Source organism: Accipiter gentilis, chromosome 14 (genome assembly GCF_929443795.1).
Source record: "Accipiter gentilis chromosome 14, bAccGen1.1, whole genome shotgun sequence".
Lineage (NCBI taxonomy): Eukaryota > Metazoa > Chordata > Aves > Accipitriformes > Accipitridae > Astur > Astur gentilis.
In genome coordinates this window covers 13,699,243-13,721,424 of record NC_064893.1, presented here as the reverse complement: position 1 = coordinate 13,721,424, position 22,182 = coordinate 13,699,243, and the positions used below count along the sequence as shown (strand labels likewise).

Here is a 22,182-nt window from a genome sequence, read left to right as displayed (position 1 = left end):
TTCCTGCATGATAAACCACATCAAGCTCTCAGAGTAACAGATGTACGGTTAACTGATTAATTATTCTTTTGCTTCCTTGGGTTTTAGTTATACTTGAGATGCCAAATCTGCAAGCCAATCAAGATATTAGAGTATCTCTTGGGGTCCCAATTTATCAAAGCCTATGAAGCCTGTGCTTAACTTGAAGCACACAGAAGAGTTCCATTCAAAATCATGAGGGAAATAAGCATGCTTCTGAACTTTCTGATATGAGGCCCTTTACTACATTGCAGCTTTCCTTTATGCAGTTAACTGCAACAATTAGCATTACCTACGACCAGCAAATAATAGGAATTCAAACTGGCACAATGAGTCTTACTTTCATCTCACTAACATCAACAACTAAAGTTGCCTACTACCAACCATGTAAGCCAGACAAATTTAAGAGGGGAATTGGGGAAGGCAGGAAATTGTTTGCTTAAATTAAAAAAACAAAACAAAAGCCTTTACTTTGGGAATAGTAGAAGCCCCTACAGAAGTTACAGAAACGAAGCACTCATTCCACAAGCAAAGCAAAAAAGGCTTCATCAGAAAATTTTAACAAGCATCAAAGAGCAGAAAACAGAGAGGGTTGAAGACTTGCTGAATGAATATGCGCAGTTGTATTTACATATAAAGATTAGCACAAGGGCCTGAACTCAGTCATGCAAAAGAAGAGGCAGTGTGCAAGGTGATGATCTAATCAGGTTCTTACCAGGGCTTCATTATCTTCTGCAATTTCTGATATCGTCTGCAAAATTAAAACTTGCACGTGAGGAGACACACTTTAAAACATCTGTACTCTACCTACACATACACCCCCTCACAAACACCCATGCTTGATTCATAAAATTCAAAGACAGACACACAGTAAGAGGCAGTAAATCACTAACAATTTGCTATGAACAGAAACAGTTCAGTAACTGGTAAAGAACATTCAAAATTAATTCCAAATATTTGTTCAGAATACTTGTGTTAACCTCTGTTAGGAAAAAAGCAGAAGAGAAAAGACAGTTAATAGGGGAAATACATCAGATTTCTCAAAAACCTGTTTCTCTTGACCATTAAAGCTTGTCTACGCATCCTAAATCAGTTAAGTATTTGTGTAAAAGAAGTCTTTGGTAGAGAACAATGAAGGTTTACACATTAAGCATTTTCTGTCTCGTTGCTATGACATGTAGTCGGTTTCCTGCAAATCTCTTTTATTTACTTCCAGTCTTCATCACTAATACTGATGTCAGAGTTGTCAGCATGGCTGAAAGTTGTTGTGTAGTTACGACCAACACAGACCAAAATCCTGACCTTCTGAAGTCAGAGACAAGTTTTCTGTTGACTTCTAAGAGGCAAAAAATTTACCCTGGGTTTTTAACCACACGGTCACATTTACTCAACAACTCAAAACTATCCTGCACCAGCTCTGTGACACATAAATACAGTGCAGCAGTCTTATTCCAACAGAATGTGCAGGCTCACTTGTAGCTCTTTTGCTCTTTAAATTCACACACCGATGGACATGCCTAGACCCAAGGTGCTGAATCAACCCACTTGAGAAAGACAATGACCTGCAGAAGAATGTCACTTACTGATTCGGATTCTAAGAGGCCCAGCTACACACCCAAACTTCAGTGTGATTCTCTTGCTTTCCTAGTAGCTTTCAAAACACTTGGCTCCTAGTTGCAGCAAGAGGTCTCATGTACCCCACGAGGTTTTTTTATTTTAGGCATTTCCTATTTTTCTCCCCAAGATATACACTGTTGTATCTCATCGGTAAACCAGAAGCTATGGCATTGTATTACTATATTCAGGAAACTGGAAGCCAAATATTAAGGAGGGACAAATAATAAGTGCACTTGAAAGCTATAGCCCACTAATCACAATTTGCAAGTCATCCACCTGCTAATAACTGGCTTCAGAACTGCTGATTATGCTACTAAGGAAGCTGAAGAAAGAGACTATCAATGGTAAAAATGGTATCCAAGATAAATAATTCTTTTTAAAACACCACTTAAACAAACAAACAAAAAATTTCATCTTCTACTTAACCCCTTCTTGTGTCTCCTAAATCTATTTCACAGTTTTGTTTCAGAGGGTTGGCTGCCGCTCCACACTGGGCAGACTCCTGTTCAAAAGGAGAACAAAGAGGTCCCTCCTTCCTCCCTGTCTCCTCCTCCCCAGGTCTCCCCCCTTTGCACTTGTTGCCATGTGTTCAGCCCACAACAGCTCTAGCACTCCAAGCTCTCCAACTGCTGATTCAACTCTCTCCCAGAACCTGGCTAGATTTTATTTAATTTTTTTCCTTTTGTTATAGCAGTAACTTCTCCCACCTTGCATTTTCCATTCTCTTTATGCATAAGTAATGTTGCACTTTCTACAGAGACCACGTGAGTCCATGCACAGAATCTTTTCAAGAAGGACCAGTCTCAGGGAGGGCAGCTTTTGGGCTGGCTTGTGTAACCATTGGGGAGAAAACACAGAGAGTACCTCACAGGAACAGTGGTTTGAAATCCTTCACTGCTAGCTGTGAGCTGCAATACTCATGCCTGAAGGTAATGGTGGCACAGCTTACCATGTATCGAAGTACAGACTGGGCTACAGCCTAGCTCAAATGAGAAAAGTGACAAGATTTTGTTCTTGGGATATCACCGCTTCGATTCTTTTATGCTACAACAGCTATCTGTGTAGCCAGTAACAATGAGTAAAGAAAAAGCACCCTGATGATCAGAGCACCTTGAAAAGGGGAGAAAATTACCCTCGACTTGCTTTTAGGGGCAGAAAACTTCAAAGCATTTCCCACAGTAGGAGATGCCAACTTCAGCAGAATGTCATTCCTGAGCTTCTGCAAACAGAGCGCTTCCTTGCTCCAGCAGACTCTGCTAAACCCTAACAAGAACAACCACCACCACAAATGGGTTTTGTCATCTCCCAAATGTACATGGATCCAAGCAACCTTATGCAGCACTTGCCAGCAAAACTTCATAGCATCCTTCTGAGCCCAGTTTTTAAAACAGCTGCTTTTCATCCAGGTGCTGGCTTTGGCTAAGCAACAAGTAAACTTGAAATTGGTGCTGTGCCTGTCTGCCATCAAAAAGAAACAAGCATGGTGTTTGCAAACTGGTAGCACTTCAAAGGGCAAACTCAGTTTTGTCAGAGATTTTTCACAACAGGCTATAATCAGGTGCATTTTCTCCATGACTGAGCCCAGCGATTAAAGAACAAATATCTGAGTCCTAGAACAAAACATTTAGACAGCAAGACTCTTAGCTTTTACAGAACTCTTATCTATCTTGAGTTAACTGGCAATCAGTTAACTTGAGGTCAGAAGATGTGCCATGTACAAGAAAATATAAATTTAGAATAATATGGAGAAATAATTGAATCATAAAGGAATTTTCTGGTGAAGCAATACAAAGACAACAAATTTTGACTGGAGAGGAAAGATAACCACTGTGTTAGACAGAATAATTTCTACTAATCTCTGTTGTTTTGGGAAGTGTGATAAGAGCAGCAACCAATCTAGGACATACAATGTTGCAGCAACATGGTACAGGATGATTATAGATAAGACTTTTACAACCGAACAGGTGGAGCTGTTATCTAAAGGTGTGAGTGCTATTTTCACCCCATCATCAAACAAAAAACCTAACACAGAAGGACCTGGCATGAGCAGGAGTTCCTCTCATATTCACCCACAGACCACGCTAAAGTTACCACTGAAGAAGTAGCCAAGCTAACTCTTCCAGCAAGTCAGCCTGGAAAGGAACAAGTATCATCTGCCACCTTCACCAGCTTTCCTCTTCATATATAACTGCTTTTTCTTCTACAGCGCTGACTATGTGGTAGCAACCAGACAGTTCTGTAAAATGCTTCCTGGGTGAATTACCACAGGTATGGTCAAAAATGCTTAAGGCCTTACTGATCTAGACACTGTAATTAGCTCAATACTTTTTTTTTTTTTTTTTTTTTTTTTTTTTTAAGAAACCATCCCTCAATTGCACTTGCACAGATGGGAACAAAATCATGGCCAAAACACAATCATTCTGAGAGTAAATTAAATAGTGTTTGTGAAAGGTTCAGATACTAGAGTGGTGAATGACAAAAACAGACAGCATCTTTAATACAGGGAGAAATCTCAAAACAAATGCCAACGTAATGCAAAATAAACAATAATAACAAGTTACCGGTTTAGACATTTTGCTACCATAACACATTCCCTGTTTGGCCTCAAAGGAACTTTGTGATACATTTCCAGCTGAATCCCAAGGAGCAGCAGTTCCCTTTGGACTTCCCCAAACCACACAGACTTAATACTTATTCAAATACTGCAGGTTATGTCACGAGCAGCTTCCAGCGGACACCAGCTTAGAAAGGACCCGACCAGATCAACTACTATCTGTTCATGTCGAAAATTGCTATACAAGGACCAAAGACACCCCAAACCTAAACCCCACCTGGGCTAACACCCAGTGCACAGTAACGGCTTGTCTGCACTGGGGAGAACAACTAAAATGTCATCCCAATGTGGAAGCCAGCGTGGACCCACCAGAGTTAACCAAGCCAAGAGCTAAAGCAGTCACACCACTTCACTGCAACCAACTTTTCCGAGCCCGCACTGTTTAAGCACATGCAGAGTAGGATAAAAATACCACTGAGGACAAAAGCTTTTCATGCAGCATGGCCCCAGTGAGGGCCATTATTAGCAAAGGTGGAAGATGTTCACAGGAACTTCCTCCTCTACAAAAAAACTGATGGGATGGTGGATGAAGGACCTGCTAACCACATTAAACTGGTATTTGGCTACTACTTTTCAGGCAAACACAAGACTAGCCCACATTCTGGATAACAGGCAGTGTTTAGAAATATGACAACACAAATACACAGGAGTACATATTTCTGGCTTCTGTCTGAATCAGGTGTGGCTATCACATACAAATGAATTCTGGGAAACACTCTGGCGAGGAGGTTGAATAAATAAATTATTTGTATGAAATCTGAAAAATTACTACTAAGCTATGCGGCAGCACTCCCACTCCTCACAGCCACTACAACATCCCACAGCCACCACAGTGCAAGAGATGAAAACGAGATGAAAAAGAGATGAAAACATCCTGGAAAGTCCCAGAAGCGGAGATTCTAAGCTCTTCTCTTTATTTCTGCTGGTTCCTCAAATACTACACTTTTGTCCGGAGTTAAAAACAAAACAAACAAAAAGATTAGTTTTGCCCAGCTTGATACTCTGCAGAACATTTGGAAATATAAATCCACTGCTGGAATTACTTTTTATCACATTTTACAAGAGTGGTTGCCAAAGAAAAACCAGTAATACTGTCTCCTCTCCTCTTCCCTGTTCCTGTCAACAAGGTGTTGATATCACCACTTAGCAGGGGTCATTTAAATGCTAATATTCTTAAACACATGCAAAGTAAGAAAAACAACCCTGGAGAAAAAGCATTTAGGATGGGGGGAGTGCAAGGAGCAGCAACTCTCCCTCTCTTCCCTCCAAAGGTGTGATTTTTGATGGTTCAATCTTGCACGATTAGGCTTTTATGTAAAATATACAGTGTGTGCTACGCATACGTTAAGGATATACAAGAAATTGTACTTGTGTGTGCTGAGAGGGAGGGTAGAATGCAAGCCTGAAGACTTGATGGGAAAACAAACCCAAAATAGAGCAAGCAGGAGAAAAATAAACCAACTAAGCCACCCCACAAAGAAAACCTACTCCACTTTCTTCCTTTATGGGAACTGCACTGAAAGAGGGGGCTGCAGCCCTTTCTCATTCTCCTGTCTTTACCATCTCCACAGTGGTCTAACAGGATTACCTGTTTTTATATACTCTTTTGGATTTTTGCCTCATAGACAATAGTCACCCTCTCCTGACATTACAGAAGCACTAAGAAATGAAGACTGCGTAAAACACCCATTGGACAAGAATTGATTTTGGCAGCAATGTCAAATTAAGTAATCTATGCTTTCAGGTGAAGCTTCACAGGAATGGCTGAGCCTGCCTAACAGCCCAGTGCTGTCAAAAATACAAATTATTTTCTTCCCTCCATCGGCTAGCTTATTTTCTGACAGATTAGCAAACTGAATTGGATCACTGAGGAGTCAGACGAGCACTGGAGGTGACCAAGACAGGGAGCAGGTACTACACAGCCAGTAGCCAGGAAGGGTGGAAAAGGACTACTTAGTGGCAAAGACCTACTAGCTTAGCATTGTTCATATCTTCTGAAAATTCATTTTCCATTTACCCAGTGAATTGTGCTTGCACAACTGTTTTCTGGGGCAGCACTGTGAGCTCAGTCAGGGAACTGAACTGGGTTAAGGAATATTGTATTTAAAAGTAGCCTTTACTGTCACCTTTAATAGTCTACATCAGTTTTCCAGTCTAGCTTGCTACAAACAGTACTGGCATAACCCTTCAGATGAAGCAGGACAGGAACAAGTGGCTGTGAGCAAGGGCTGCTTAAGTGTTTTGACAGCACTACTGAAATACTCATCAGACTGGGATGGAAAAAACCATTAGCAGGTATGTGAGCAACTGTCCCAAAAAGCGTGTTAAAGTCGGAAAAACTCCAAACCAATCTGTCTTCATTTTCCACTGGACTGGTATACAGTATTATCTCTGTAAGACAAGCCAAGAGCTAGAATTTCACTGAACAATACAATTTGTCCTTAAAGCATGCACAATTGCCGCCTCAGAGACTTCCAGCTGTACAGCAGCCAACTATGGAACTGCATGTGTTCAATAGAAGACTCCTCTTAGTCTACAGTCAAAAACCATGCAAATACACTTTTATATAGAAGCTTATATGAACCTGATCTAGTTGCATTTATTGTTTCCAATACAAAGATGACAAAATTAAACAACCATCCCAATTTAAAGTAAGTTTTTCTCTCCGGTCAGTGCACTAAGCAATTACAAGTCCCTTAAAATTAAAAGCAGGCTATCTGCTTTTAACCACGTCCGAGCAGCATCGACTAGCATGCTCCTGTGCCACGGCTTTACTACAGTAAAGCTGCTCAGCACAGCCATATTGATGAAGCAGACCTCTGAAGAACAACCTTCTCAACAGCAGCAGAAACAATTCTGGTTACTGCCAAGACAGCTAGGATTAGCACAGTCTCAGTTTTTTGCAAAAACTGCATGTTATTTCAGCCAAATGACAAGTGACAGAGACCGTGATAATGCCAATAAAAAAAAAAAAAATACTGAAAATTCTGCATAGACCTTTTCCTCCCAGTCATGAGATTATTATTATTACTGGTAATGACAAAAATAAATTTAAATTCCTTTTATTAACTCTTTGGTCTTTCAGTATTTATGGTTTGTGATTTAAATTCTCCTCTTCTTACTTTATAAGGAACTATGAGGGGTTTTTTTTCCTTTTAAGGAAGGCTGAGAGTCTGTCCCAGTCACACGACTCTTCTGACACATCAGGAAAAAAACCCACCATATCTTTACCAGTCGTCTTCTACATCAGTAAAACTATCTATACAGCCATGATTTTCTGAGATATTAATTCTGGGCTAGACTCTGGAATACAGCTCTGAACAAGCAAACTACATTATCTCAGATGGAGACATGATCATTTCTTCCAGTTTGGTACCGAAAGACATTTTTCTTCAGTCATTATGGTAACTAGGACCTCTAGCACTGCTCTCCTTCTGCCTCATTTTAAGTCATTGCACTCTGGGCAGGGAGCAGCAGCAGCACACCCTTACATTTCACTTTTACATTGTCTGTACATCCAACCAGATGGACTGCATATTCAACTCCCCTTAATCAGGCACAAACTAGGCTTCAGGCGAAAAACTAGCATTAGAAGCTCTATGGAAATCTCTTTCTGAAAAGTCTCTTAAAAGGTAAATAACTGTGTGTGTGCACACTCACACCCCTCTTTGGTGATACAGATGCAGAGTCTGAGAAATTATTGGACATCATGGATAATTATAAAATGGAATAAGCATTTAGTGGTTCTTCATGACCTTACTTGTCTTGCAGTCTTTGCTATAATATATAGGTCACCCAAACCTTAAAAATAAACATAAAAACTGGGGGGGGGGGGGGGGGGGGGGAGGGGGAGGGGGAGGGGTGTCCTCTCTTTTTTTTCCCTTCAGTTAATAAGAGACTCATAGCATGCTCTGGAAGCAAGAACGAGCCTGAAGGAAAAACAAAGATGAGCCATCTCAATCAACAGGATTGAGATACATGTGGACAGTTTCTAAGACGTGTTGCATCTCTGCCAATGTAAATATATTCATATAGACAAGATGCACTCTCCGTTTCACCAGGGCCCCATGCAACCTACAATCTGCCTACCACCAGACCCTATAGCTTTGTCCCAATACACAACACATCTACAGTTCCTTTGCTCTAAGCAGCAGGCACTCAAGGAGATCTGGCCCAAATTATGGTACCTACACATAGTATTGAAACCACTTTTGAAAACATATGCAAAATAAAAAAAACCAAACAACTCTCTCAATTTGTTATTTTTCAAGCTACATTAACAGTAAGAAGCTGGAAAGGCTATTCTCTAATGCATTCTAATTTTCTTCAATATTCAGGAATACAACATATGGAAAATTAACAAGGAAACACTGTTAGTTCTTGTCAACTTTTTATATTACTACTTCTTTTCATCACCAGCAAAATGAAGCAGAGGTAACTAGAAACCCAGGGATTTACATTCTCTTACTTTGGTCACTGTACTTTTATAGTCATCAGCTTCACTGAAATACTAAGTAGCACAATAAATAAAGCCAACTATAAATAAAGCATAGGTCCCTTCCTCGGTGAAAGTTATACAAAAAGCTGGAGTCTCACTTTCCAGAGGCTGCCCACTAAAACTTAATTACACGCTCAAATTATAACTTAAGAGCTGCCCCTAACAGGAGTCCCACGTGCAAAGAAAACCTCAGAGCAACCTTACACGGAGCATGATGGTACTTTTAATGAGCACTGCCTGCCCCTTTGGGGAAAATAGAGAATAAAGCTTGAATTAACAAAATTCATCGATTTCTAGCACAGCTGCACCACACTGTGAACAGAGGCACCACTCAGCCTGGGCTTACTGATGCAGGGCTGACCTCAGCTGCGTTAACCCACAGGCAGCTGGGAAAGCACACAGAGGGGCTCGCTGCAGCACAGCAGCAGCCACCCCACAGGGTATGTCCCATTCCCTCTGACCCTCACAGAGCCTTAGTGCCAAGTCTCCAGGTTGCAATACCAGAGCAGAAACAGGCACTCTCACGCTATTTCACAACATGACTGCTCTCAGGTTGTGGCTCAATGACGCACCTAGGCCAATGTAATGGTTTGTAGCCACAAAAAAGGGTCTTTTCTGCATTCACTCATGCCCGCTTCCTCTCTTGCTTCTTCAAGTCCCAAACCAAGCAGAAAACTAACTGCAAAACTTTGCAACCAAGTTAACAAGCTGGATTGGCTTTATGAAGTATCTGGACACCAGAACCGGGCTCCGGAAGGAAGCAGGACTGGGCTGGAGAGAGGGGATTAACTCACAAGGAATGGGAGAAGAGGGTGGGAGCTGGACCTTCTCTTAGCAGAACCAAGCCATTAGGGTTCTCTCACCTGTATGGTTGCATCATAGCCTCATTCAAGCAAGGCTGGCTCAACAACAGTAACTCAAAGGTGGGTAAAATAACTCCACAGTGAAGATATATCTTGAAAGTATCTTTACAAAATGTTTTCTGTTCTAAAACTGGGCCATCAAAGAAGTTTCTGCCCTTCCCTGAAATTTCTGGCTGCTCAATCCTCCTCTAATACTGTCCCCACTTTGTGATGCTAATATAATTATTTGGATAGGTCCACCTATGGACACCAAAATGATCAGAGCTAAAAATACCATTGGGGAAAAGAAAGTGGCAGGTACTGGGGCAGGGAAAAGCAGGAAAAAGAGCTTTCTGGTTTGAAGCATTTTTGATGACCTGGTCAGCAGCACAGCCCACAAGGCCATCCTGCTGAGGGTGCACAGCCCAGGGTGGGAGCTAATGGCAAGGAGGCCTTCAGCTTGCTTTGCCTGTTCAGCGAGCATCTTGCGGGACATCTTATTAATGGTATTGCAGAGGGTCCAAGCAAAAACAGGAATAGAAAACATCGGAGGACAATTGACTGACTCCAGCTGCTTTTCCTTGACAGCGTAGGGCGCTCAAAAGGCTGGCTGTCCTTGTCCCACTCTCTCCTCCATATATTACCCTTCTTCACCTCCCACACACACCTTGTTCACTCTCAGGCCATTCTAGGAAACTGTTTTGTTGTGATAATGAAGTAAAAAAACAAACCAAAACAAAAATCTTCTTCTGAGGAAGTCGTCTATCTGTTGGCTTAGCGTGCTGAAATAGCAAAGAGTTACAGACTCTGAAGTGGGAGGACAGGATCAATAGCCTGAAGTCAGACGAGAAAGGAAAGCAGCAGCACCACAGCAGGCTTAGGCTGCTAAGTCTGTGTATATCAGGATTTGCTCCTTTCATTAAATCTCAAGTTCTATTAAATATGTATTTATCAGCCAGTAATGCACAGTATAAAAGCAGGAGGGAATGTACAGCTTAGCAGATGTCCTTGCTTTACAACTCCCTTCACAAAACCAGACTTGGAAATACCCGACCTCCAGACCCCCTCAGAAGCTGCAGAACGTCTAGGCTGCTGAACACAGAAAAGACTGCAGTGACTACTGAGAGTTCATCAACACGTGAAGCTGCTGGAAACTCTCACAGTCTAAGCCTGTTCAATGCCCAAACTAGATAGCGTTTCTCCCCACAGGCAGAAACACTGATAAATAGATTAGACAGGTAGACTGATCAGTGCATCTTTGGTGATATATTACACCAGCTAAAAAGCAAAATCTAAAATCCCTCCAAATGCAAGCCGTTTAAAAAAAAAAAAAAAAAAAAGGATACAATAGACTTTGCTCCTATGTCCAGTCTACAAGCCTGCTGTGTGGTTTGAAAACTTATACCCTCAGCCAGGAATTACTACTAGAGTGTATTTGCTGAGCAGTTCTTTCAATAGTGGTGCTGGCTTAAGTAGTTTCCCTCCCTAATAGTTATTTTTAACCCAGACCAGTCTCCTACAGCTTGGCCTATCCCACAGCTGCAAAACAGTAGTACAAACACATCCGAAGCATGAGGAAGGCACTTGCTTTAGCCTTGAAGCAGCTAAAAGAAATGCTTGTAAAAAATGGGAATGTTCCCTGTCTGTTTCAATAGCAAATAAAGTGCTTTATTTTAAATACCTTCTGCAGCTGAGTAAGTTAAAAAACTTAAATAAATCCATGACAAAATTAAGTACAGAGGCAGTGACTTGTAATTTGCTTATGTTTCTGATCTTCATAGGCACATGTGAGCCTGCCCATTCAGTATATTTTTTAATTAGTACAGTAACTGGGTGTGCATATATTTACATCAACTTAAACTTGTCTTTGGTTTTAAATTTAATTTGGTTCCTAAACAACAAATATTATATGAATACAAGACTAGTTGACAAATTTGATAGCTAGAAGCAGGTTTTTTGTATTTTTTTTTTTTTAAGTGGCATAATATGTGCCACAGACCACATCACTGCAAAAAATAAAGACCATAACCCCAAAACATTTAAGATGAAACCATGAGCTACTGGAAATCCAGTATGTAGCTGAAGTTAGGCAAGAGGGATTCAAAGTCCAATAAAACATTGACCACAATAACAGGCAGGGATCAGTGGCAGCGTGCTTTTACGTTTCCCAATCTAAGGACTACTGAATTCTAAAAAGTACTTAATTTTTCTGTGGAAAATTCCAGTATATCTTGTGTGGGGTCATCAGAAACAATCTTGAGTTCCATTTCAAAGTCCACTTACTACTTTTGCTTTACCCCCTAACCCTATAAGGGAACATGAGCTTATTTGTGAGGGGATTTGGACTGATTCAGCAATTGACTTCTGAGGTCTGGTCCACAAGACTGAACACCCCTAACAAATAAGAAAGCTACTTTCAAAGCGTTTTCCTTCTCTCGGGAAAGGGTGCGGATATTGTTGATTTGTTTACGTGTAGTAGAGGTTGACACTGACTGCAAACACTAAAAATCTTACTTGAGCAAAAGCCTACTTGAAATAGTAACTGTTAGAACATAATTTAATAGTACAACAATCCAGTTGATACTTTTCTGTAGTACCCTCCACATTAAGCCAATAGACACTTACTCAGGACTATGGTCCTGAATTTTACCAATGGTGAAAATTGGTAAGATGTTCTGGTAATGAATAAATGTATTTTCAGTGGTCAGATTTCAATTTTGTGTCTAAAACCCATTGCCATTTGAAAAACCTCGGCCAGAATTAAAACAATAAAAATGGAAATAAAGCAAGCACTGGGTTTTGCTCCACAAGTTCTCAGTAACGTGAAAATTACAACACAGTTTTCAGATGACATGACTTAAATATCAGCCTTTGAATATACTGTCACTGATTTATCTAAATTCCAGTGGGTAGAGAAGAAACTAGGACCAGTCTCCCCAAAACGTTACAGCACAGAAGGTACTTGTGACTTCCTACTTTGCTTACCCCCAATCCCCATCAGCCCATTGTTAGGGGAAATTAAAAAAATATTCTCACTGATAATGGACATACTATCCTAGCAGCCCAGAAGTTTTCAGATGTTTGATTTTATATAATCTTGTAAGTTGTATACAGAGATACTTCAGGCACTCAGAGAGTGAACGTGAAAGCACCCCATATGGGAGGAACTTCAGAGCTTAAGCAGGATACTTACTCTGTGCCGCTTTCAACCATTTGTGTTAGGAGGGAAATGCCATCTAGGTTTATAAATTCTTGGGCAAATGTAACATCCCGTGAGTAGTTGGCTAAGTCTTTCAGTGCTTCTAACTTCGCATCCATACTAGAAGACTGGATCCTCTCATGAAGCTGCTGTGCATTTTGAGCCTAAGAGAGAAATAAAACAAAAACAACAAAAAAGCTTTTGTTACAATAGCAATAATGAATAAAACATTACCACATGCAATTTGCATGTTTAATATTAATAATAGTTGACACTTGCATGCTCAGAAATAAGTAAGTAGCTCACATAGGAACTACTTTTACAAAAGTGTATTACTCATTTATTAGTGCATTATTACCTATAATTATTTGGACTGTTGCAGAATCATTAGCAGAGCAATAGACAGATATCCTATTGTCTCAGGCAAAATGTAAGCATTACAGAAGACGGCCTTTGGCTTGAGGAGCTTGTGTGTCACATCAATAAAAGTAGAAACAAAAATAAAACAAATTGCATCAGACAATCTCAGTATACTAATGGCAGCACTTTTTTCAACACTTCCTCGGTTTATGCATTTCTCATGACCTTTAACAACGAAGACCATATACTGTCCTAATCGGGTTATATCAGTAGAGACCAACTTCAGACGTTCTGCTCCTTCCTCACCCTCTTCCTTTTATTCACAATCAATTAAAAAACTTGCACACTCTCTTAAAAGGAGCATAGGAATAATTATTTCCCACATAACACTATGATATTATCACTCATACATCCTTATGCAAGGTCAATATCCACACATATTAGGTCATTTGCCCATTAATGCTTCAAATACAGGATGAGACAGTGAAATCCAAAATGAACACTGAAGATAAAAAGCTAGAGGGATATTTAAATAATGCATATTAAATTGTCTCTGTCTTTAGCCATACAAATACTTTAGAAGACATCTCACATTTTCAGTGTGATGCTTTCACGTACCTGAACACAATACCTAAAAGCTTCAGTTAATAGCTAGCTAGCCAATACTCTTCTTAAAAGAATAATCCTTGCCACTATACTTGCAAAATTCAATTTCCTAAAACTCACTTCTTACCTGCTGTCCTGGTCTCAGATGGGATAGAGTTAATTTTCTTTCTAGTAGCTGGTATAGTGTTATGTCTTGGATTCAGTATGAGAAGAATGTTGATAACACACTTATGTTTTCAGTTGTTGCTAAGTAGTGTTTATACTAACTCAAGGATTCTTCAGCTTCTCATGCCCAGCCAGCAAGAAGGCTGGAGGGGCACAAGAAGTGGGGAGGGGACACAGCCAGGGCAGCTGACCCAAAGTGGCCAAAGGGGTGTTCCATACCATGTGATGTCATGGCCAGTATATAAACTGGGGGGATTTGGCCTGGAGGGATTGCTGTGCGGGAACTAATTGGGCATCGGTTGGCAGGTGGTGAGCAATTGCATTGTGCATCACTTGTTTCATATATTCCAATCCTATTATTATTATTATTATTTCCTTCCTTTCTGTCCTATTAAACTGTCTTTATCTCAAGCCACAAGTTTTACTTTTTTTTCCAATTCTCTCCCCCATCCCACTGGGTGGGGAGGAGTGATCAAGCAGCTGCATGGTGTTTAGTTGCTGGCCGGGGTTAAACCACAACACCTGCACTGAATGAAAGGTGAATGAGAAGCTATGTGTCATTAGGAAACCAAATTAATAGTAAATTCTGCTGAGAGATATTTTCTCTGAGATTATGCTTATTCTTTCTCAGCTGGAGAAGAAAAATAGAAGAAAAGGCTCTGCTGACAGACAATTCCTATTCTGTTCAATGAATATACTCTTCACAGAGATGGTCGTCTCTACAGATCAAGATTCTGAAGTAGTAGACATTTTTAGTGCAAGTGAACATTTAAACAGGGAACACAGGAAAAACCACTACCGTGTTGTTACAGATACAGCTTCCTATCTACATAACTTTGTTGCACAAACATTAATAAATTAAATGTCCCAATATCCTCCAAGATCAGCAAGGTTTGTTTCTTCCCATTTTCACAAAGAAAAGTTAACACATCATCTCCAATCAGCTTTTGGCCAGAACCTATATGTAAGGAGTGTGTATGGGGAGGAAGTGTCTTCTAGTTAGTATGACTGTAGTTAACATCTTCTGTTAAGACCAATTGAAAAGAAACAGCTTATCTTTAGTCCTGAGCTTTTCTATGCCATAGGTATTGGGAGGTGCAGCCATAGCAGTTACATTATCTATAAAAAGGCAGAATCCTGTTATCCAAAAGGTCTTTCTGCCACCCTAATTACCTACTTTATCAATAGGTTTGAGTTGTAATGGGGAAACAGTGGCTTATACAGTCTCTCTGTAATGGCAATGTCTGTCCAAATGGTACTAAAAGAATATTTTCTCAAACTTAAGCAGCTGGTAGGCTAAATTGTTTGCCAAAGCCTACGGAAGAAATCAAAGTAGATCCCACTAGCTTCCAACTTCAGGATAACCACAGACTACTTCCTCCAACCCTTTTCCTTCATCAGAGAGGGTGAAGGAAGTTTTGCTAAAGTACTGCTGTATAATCAACTACAAAAATTCAGAGCAACCACTATTATTACCTGAACCAGCAGTTCAACAGCTAACTCCTACCTCACCAAACGACCTCCTTCATTGAGCTGTTTCTACTTTAGACTCCCCACTATGACAACTCAGGAAGACTCAGAGATACAAAGCATCCTCAAAACACTACTCTTTCTCAGAATACATGCAACTTCTGAATTCCTGCCCATCTCAGTAAATAAACACTTTGGAAAAGTCTTCAATGCCACCATAGCAGCTGCATTCCCCCAACTCTGGAAATGGTTGCTCAAATTTAACCTTAAGCTCATTAAGATCTGTGCACATGCCTTTGTCCACCTGCTATGGTTCTGGGAAGTTACCGACCCCACTATCTGCCTACTGAAGGATACAGGTCTTCCAGCTTTTCATGGGAAGTGGGTCCTCTGAAAGGTCCTGGGCTCAGTGAAAATGAAACAAGTAGGAAAGATGAATGAAACACCCGGTTCAGTGTGACTGAACCAGTAAGTCTGAGTGGGCGGAACTTGGGCAGCAAGCACATTACAAGCATGGAAAGAGCTAACCCTACCTCTCACTAAAACAGAGAACACCAGTACAGGGACGTGCATTAACAGCTCACCCACACTGCAGAACAGCAGCGTGAGCAGGACCAACCTATTGCCAGAGATCCATTGATCCTCTTTCCTCGGAAGTCAGTGAGAGCTTTGAAATACACCACACTAAAACCAAAACATAATCTTAGATCAGAGACAGCTTGGTCCCCTCTACAGAGCACAAAAATCTAAAAAGCAACGTCTCTGATACAAAAGTGATTCAGTCCTGTTTTAAGCACGTAAAAGAGAGCTTACTAACACCATAGACTTTATCTGACTAGGCCAATGCTAACACCCCATCAGCAAAGTTTCTACAGAGCTGTACTTTTCTTACATTAAACAAGTTTTGCAAGACACTGCATCCAATAAACCTTGCTCCTTATACTACCAGAAAAGAACTGATAATGGCAGACCAGATCTTGATTAAAGGGGTAAACAAATATTTGTCTCAGCAAGAGTGCTGGTACATGTCTCGCTGGAAACATGACAAAAAGTAATATTGGCTGTTGTCATCACAAGTGCCTGATGGGTGAAAACATTGCTTCAGTGAATACCATGCAGTTCTCACAAGCCTCCTAGTTCTTGTTGCCATAGCACTCATACATGCTTATGGAATGTACAGCTCACTTATGACTGCATTAAAAAATGAAACCCAGATTAAATATGCTCCGAGTGCTTACCAGGGAGCTATTTTAATGATTTACAATCCATCAGTGGATGGACAGAGGGCACAGCTCATTAACGCAATAGCAGAGCTAGCTGCCATGCCTCTGCTTTTCCTGAAATATCATTCAGTAAGAATAAATAAATATATAAAACCTGCCCAACTGAGAACCTTTATGAGGGAATTAGCAGAAACACGGCTGTTAAAGTAAATGAAAGACAGCATTAACTGCTCTCCTGTTCAGAAAGGAAGACAGGAAGCTTGTAAAATGTGTGCTGTTGAAGCCCCAGCATTTCAAAAGGCTGTCAAGAGGCATAAGCTGCATGTCTAGTCTTAAATGACTTGCTCCAAGAACAGCCAGAAAGATTGCCCTTAAGGAGTAGCAGTGCTTAAAAGGAGCAGCTTGATGAGATTGTCAGCTTAAAAAGAAAACTTATGACCTAAATCCAAGATGTGGCTTGCTTAGAGACTGAAATAGCCATTTGGAGGTTAAGAATCCCAAGATTATCCTAACAAGAGATTCTACTGATCAAATTATCATTTCTTTGCCACCAAATACTTTGTGCAAACTTTGAAAGCAACTTATAACCTAGACGTACGCAGGGTTTCTGTACAGAATACAAAATGCAGCGAGCAAGGACAGGAAGGAGGACACAGATTCCAAATGCAACCACCACCAAAGATTAATGTGCTATGGAACAAATTTGCACCACTGATTTAAGTTGCTGTTTTGCCATTATGTAATCAGTTTTCCTCTTTATCCTTTACGAAAAGCAAATAAAATACGAGTATTCTGGTCTTCCCTGTAGATAAGTTAGTCACATGACTCAACATTCTGCAACTACCAAATACAGTTTTGTACTAACCAAACAGATGCATTTCTGTGGTTTAATTTAACACTGTGGTGGTTTAAACTGCTGCCTTTTTCTGGCTTGTTACTGCCACTTCACCTACAACTGCACACACGTCAGAAAGCAATGGAGGAGTGGATACATTACATAATCATCATTATACGCAAACCAGATTCAACAGATCCCGCAAGGCTGACTAGCGTCTGATGCCAGGTAAGCAATGAGATTCCACTTTAATTAGTAAAGACATTAATTGTTAACATTTTTACACTCATGCTCAAGCACAACTTCTACATCTAAAGCCCTGTGCAAACATAATACACAGAGCAGCGCTACGTAATCACTATACACAATTAAGGAGGAAGAAACAGAGAAACAGGGAAATGGTCACACCTAGAGTCACATACTAAATCAATGATAAAAGCATTAGAGATGCATAGCCATATGTATTATGTAAATATGCCTAAAAAAGTTTATGCAATCAGTAGCCACTTATGAATGAAAAGCAATTCTTCCTCTCACTGCATTTGAAACAATCCCTTTTGTTTACTATTCAAAAGGGAAAACCTGAAAACACGAGATTAAACCTTTATCTGTAAAAAGACAAAAACCAACACCACTTCGCAAATCTTTCTCTTGTACTACAAGCAGACAAGTATAAAAGTGGCTCATTGACTTCCATGGTCAGTGCTCCTGGTATAAGGTTCAATAATAACTAATTCACCATTACATGATAATCACAATCATAGGCTAGACCTGCAAATATTTATGCATTTACTGAACTTCAAGAACATTGAGACAGTTGAGCATGTATTAAAGCAATTGTAGATTAAAAATTACAGACCAGATCCCGAAACTTTACTTAAAGGTAGAGAATTCAGATGCATAAGTAGAAATGGGTTAAAAAAACCTCTACACTTCCTTGTCTGTGCAGAACACATAAATAAAAAAACATGTTGCTCTCATCCGTAACAGCATTCAGGGAAAATACTATGATGACTGTTAATGAACACCCCTGTTTACATGATTGCTCATGCTAGAAATGCTAATACAGCTGCCTACAAACAACTTACAAGTTTGAGAACTCAACCAATCTCCAACCAGGGGATCAAAGAAAAACATGCAACAAAAGCAAATGATCAGGCACCATAAATATCTCATTAGAAAAGGATACCTATTGACTCAGCATTTAAGGTATACAGTTCATGAGCAAGGCATGTTTTTTACATGCAAAAGAAGCTACTTTCAAATAAACGAGCGCTCAAATTATCAGTTCTGTTTGAAAAACGATAAATTAAAAAAAAAAAAAGAGGCCAGTTACTTCAGTTTAATTTTCCCAGTATTTTAGCATCCTTTCAAAATGATTAGTCATTTGAATGAGGATTTGCAGGATCTGATCAAAGGAATCCTGCAGTTCAACACACTAAAAGGTTGGACTCTGCTTGCTGCATTGCAGGACACAACTGCCCCTTCAGAACAGTCTCACACTCGGGAGCAATTAAAGCTCATTTATTTATACACCTACCCACCATCCACTGGAATATGTTTATCACAAAACAGACAATAGCAATCTGGCATTTCAGCTGTCAGGTATGTTCAAATACAAAGAAATGTTGCATATGAAAGTTGTGATGAGTCCCTTCAGAAATGCAAATGGACAAGGGGGTAAACAGATCATGGAAAACTGCAAAAACACACAATAGCACAAAGAATTGTTAAGAAAGATGATAGGAGAAGTTAAAAATAAATAAGAAAGATGATATAGGAAAAAAGATAATATGAGAGAAATTTAATCTGTACTCAAGTTTCCTAGGAAACAGAGTGTCTGTGTGGCGAGTGGTTTATAGAGGAAAAAAATAGCATTGTTTAGAAAAAACAGCCTTTCAGAGAATCACACAAACTTAGCAAACAGACCCACAGATACAAAGAGGCAGTTCAAATTCCCACCAGGCCTAGACTGGCGTTTGCAAAGTTTTAACTCGAGTTTAAAATAGACACATTGTAAATCTCTGAAGGCAAGCATTTATAATGGCTTTAGCAGCACTCCGTAACTGCAGTTTTGCCCTTGCAATATTAACAATGATTTTCAGAAAAGGCCCCTACATACACATGCAAAAAAATTGAGATTAAAAAAGAGAGAGTATTTAACATTTAGATTTGGGGAGTTAGATTTCAAATTCTAGTTTAAAAAAAAGCCAACCCAAAAATGCTGGTTTACTACTTCTAGACAAAACTACCTTTTTCCCCCCTCCCTCCTTTTAATCTTTAATAGTACCTGCTCTGGGTACATGAGCAATACACAATCTGAGGCTAACAACAACAGAACTCAAAGAGATTGCACCTCATCCTTCTCACCCAGCTTTCAGTGACTGATGACATGCAACTGTGAATGGGTATAGCCAGACTACTGGCTGTCATGGTAGTAAGCTGCATGAAAATGAAGAACTACAAATTCATTTTCAGTTCATGCAGCCTTCTGAACTGGTCAAAAAGATTCTTCTCAACTCTTCAAGAGAAAAAAGTTTCCTCAAAAGGCTTGTGAAGTTTAGGACACATGGGTTTTTGCCCACAATAGCCAGAAAGTAGGCAGCTCAAGCCTCTCTGGAACTACATGGACACATCCCAGACACTGCATAATCCATACGTGGCTCCTCTTAATTTCCCTCAGTCTTCCTCTCCTTTTCTAATTCCTCCACCTCTTCAAAGAGCATTTTTTTGTATGATTTTCTTTTTCTGGGGGAAAGGGGAGATAGTTTCAGCTTTATACTGGTGTATGTTAGATTAAAAAGGGGGAAAAAAATTCAGAATCTTAATACTTTCACAGGATGAGAAAAACATTTCCCACCCAGCTTTAGCAGCTAGGAAAGCATCTTTCCTAATTTGCAGGAGTATATAATGCAGCCTGTTCTTCACATTATCTCCTCCAACTACTGTTGCTGTCCTACACAATTTCAGAGGAAAAATGGAAACAGATGGCCTGTTAGCTTTTCAGGATAAACGACAAGCATTGTGTGGGTCACCAGACTAAAACCCACAGCTTGGAAGTCTTTAATCTATCTATTTTAGGTACCTCTATGATGACCACTTCGACAGTACCTTAAAAGCAAAGATACTATTGTAGGGTGGGAATATGCAGAACTTCATTTTATGTCTATTTAAAGAATACAAATACTCTCTAATCTGACAAAAAACGGTCTGGTCCTTTGAAACCTCCTCCCAGGCTACCTCGCTGATTCTGGGAAAAAGTTAACAAAAAGTTTCTAAAAAGTCAGAAAATTTGAAAATAAGCACTGGTTCAGGGATAAATATCAACACTGAAGACTAGAATGTATCTTCTAACAGGATGGCTGAGTCACTCATAACCGCAGACCAGTGCCAGAGTGGTCCACAATTTGGTAGGTAACAGGTAATAAATACCTCAATATCCTAAGGGCCCCTGTCTTGGCTGACTGACCCTAAGGCAAGTCACCAAAGAAACAGAACAAGCAGAAGAAAGACTTATGCAAAGCCCCACCTTCCTCCCCATAGGCATTAGCAGAAAGTGTTCTAAATCCAAAATTTGCCTTTTGTGTTTGTAGGTCACATTTCCAATTACACAAGTGATCATGAAGACAGACAGACAGCCATTTCCACAGATCAATCGCAGCACAGCCTCTCTTCAGTTTTGCATGGTGCAACTGGTTATGGATTTTGAGACAGGGAACGATTCCATGAGTCATCTCATGCTGTAGCTGCATGCTGTGGTTACACAAAAGAATGATGCAGTGCATTTGAACCACATTGGTTCTTGATGAACCACAGATGTTGTTTTGATTTCATGAGATCCCAAGTCTGGGCAGTAGATAGCCCTTTTTCCGTAGAGCGGATATTTGTTCTTAAGAAGTCCTGAAGGTTAGGAGGGGCTGGTGCTGGGGCTGTGTTTCTGAGGAAGTTTCACCAAATAGGGTTTATTCCACTAGCAAGTGGTTTCCCCATGCAAAAGGCTGTTCTGGTGACATATGGCAAGAGGCTCTGGAGCCACACAGACTCTGACAGAACCATGGTCTTAAACTATTGTTTATTCTTATGACTCTAAAGCTCTGTGTATAATGGCCACTGAAAAAGATGACAAAGGATAACAGAAATCTCTTGTCTTCACCCAGCTGGCTGCTGCTTAGAAGTGCTTTCTGTTAATAAGCTACACTCCTGTAGATTAATATTGCAGTCACTTATTTAAAAACTTGAGGCATGTGTATGTTTCCATTTTGACTTCTTCAATTTCCACTTACACACAAACCCACGTAGAAATTCAGTCACCTCATAAGTCCAATATAAGCCATCAAAAGGTTAAGCAGGCTGGCGAGGAGTGGAAATGCACATGATGCCTGGAGAACCTGGGAAGCTAGTGACAACATACATTTCTCGGTTTCTTTACCATGAGCCTAGGCCCTACTAGCTGAAAAGTGATACATCCAAAAACACATCCATCACCTCTGTGTGGCTTCCATCTAGAAGTTTTCACATTTTATGGCAGAGTAACCAACGTCACTCTTAACAGGTTCAACAAAAGCCAAAAGTTAAACCACCAACAGCTCCGTCTTACCTGTTCAAATGAGCTGCAGTACAGGGTGGCAGAGTTTGGCCATAAGAATGCTTTGAATCTGCAGAAGCTAGAACACCACCATGAAGAGGTAAACCATTTTAATGGCACACTACAGCTGTCAGCAAGGAAATGGGATTG

General features: G+C 40.1%; 1 protein-coding gene across 3 annotated transcripts in view; it reads right to left on the bottom strand.

Moving 5' to 3' along the window:
• ELMO1 (engulfment and cell motility 1) overlaps positions 1–22,182 on the bottom strand; it is a 311,101-nt gene that overhangs the window by 210,759 nt on the left and 78,160 nt on the right. For all 3 annotated transcript variants that reach the window (XM_049816140.1, XM_049816139.1, XM_049816138.1), the window contains exons 7-8: positions 12,783–12,952; positions 734–769 (exon numbers count right to left, since the gene is read on the bottom strand). In XM_049816140.1, coding sequence (XP_049672097.1) covers positions 734–769; positions 12,783–12,952 — 206 coding nt within the window. The remainder of the gene's footprint in view (positions 1–733; positions 770–12,782; positions 12,953–22,182) is intronic.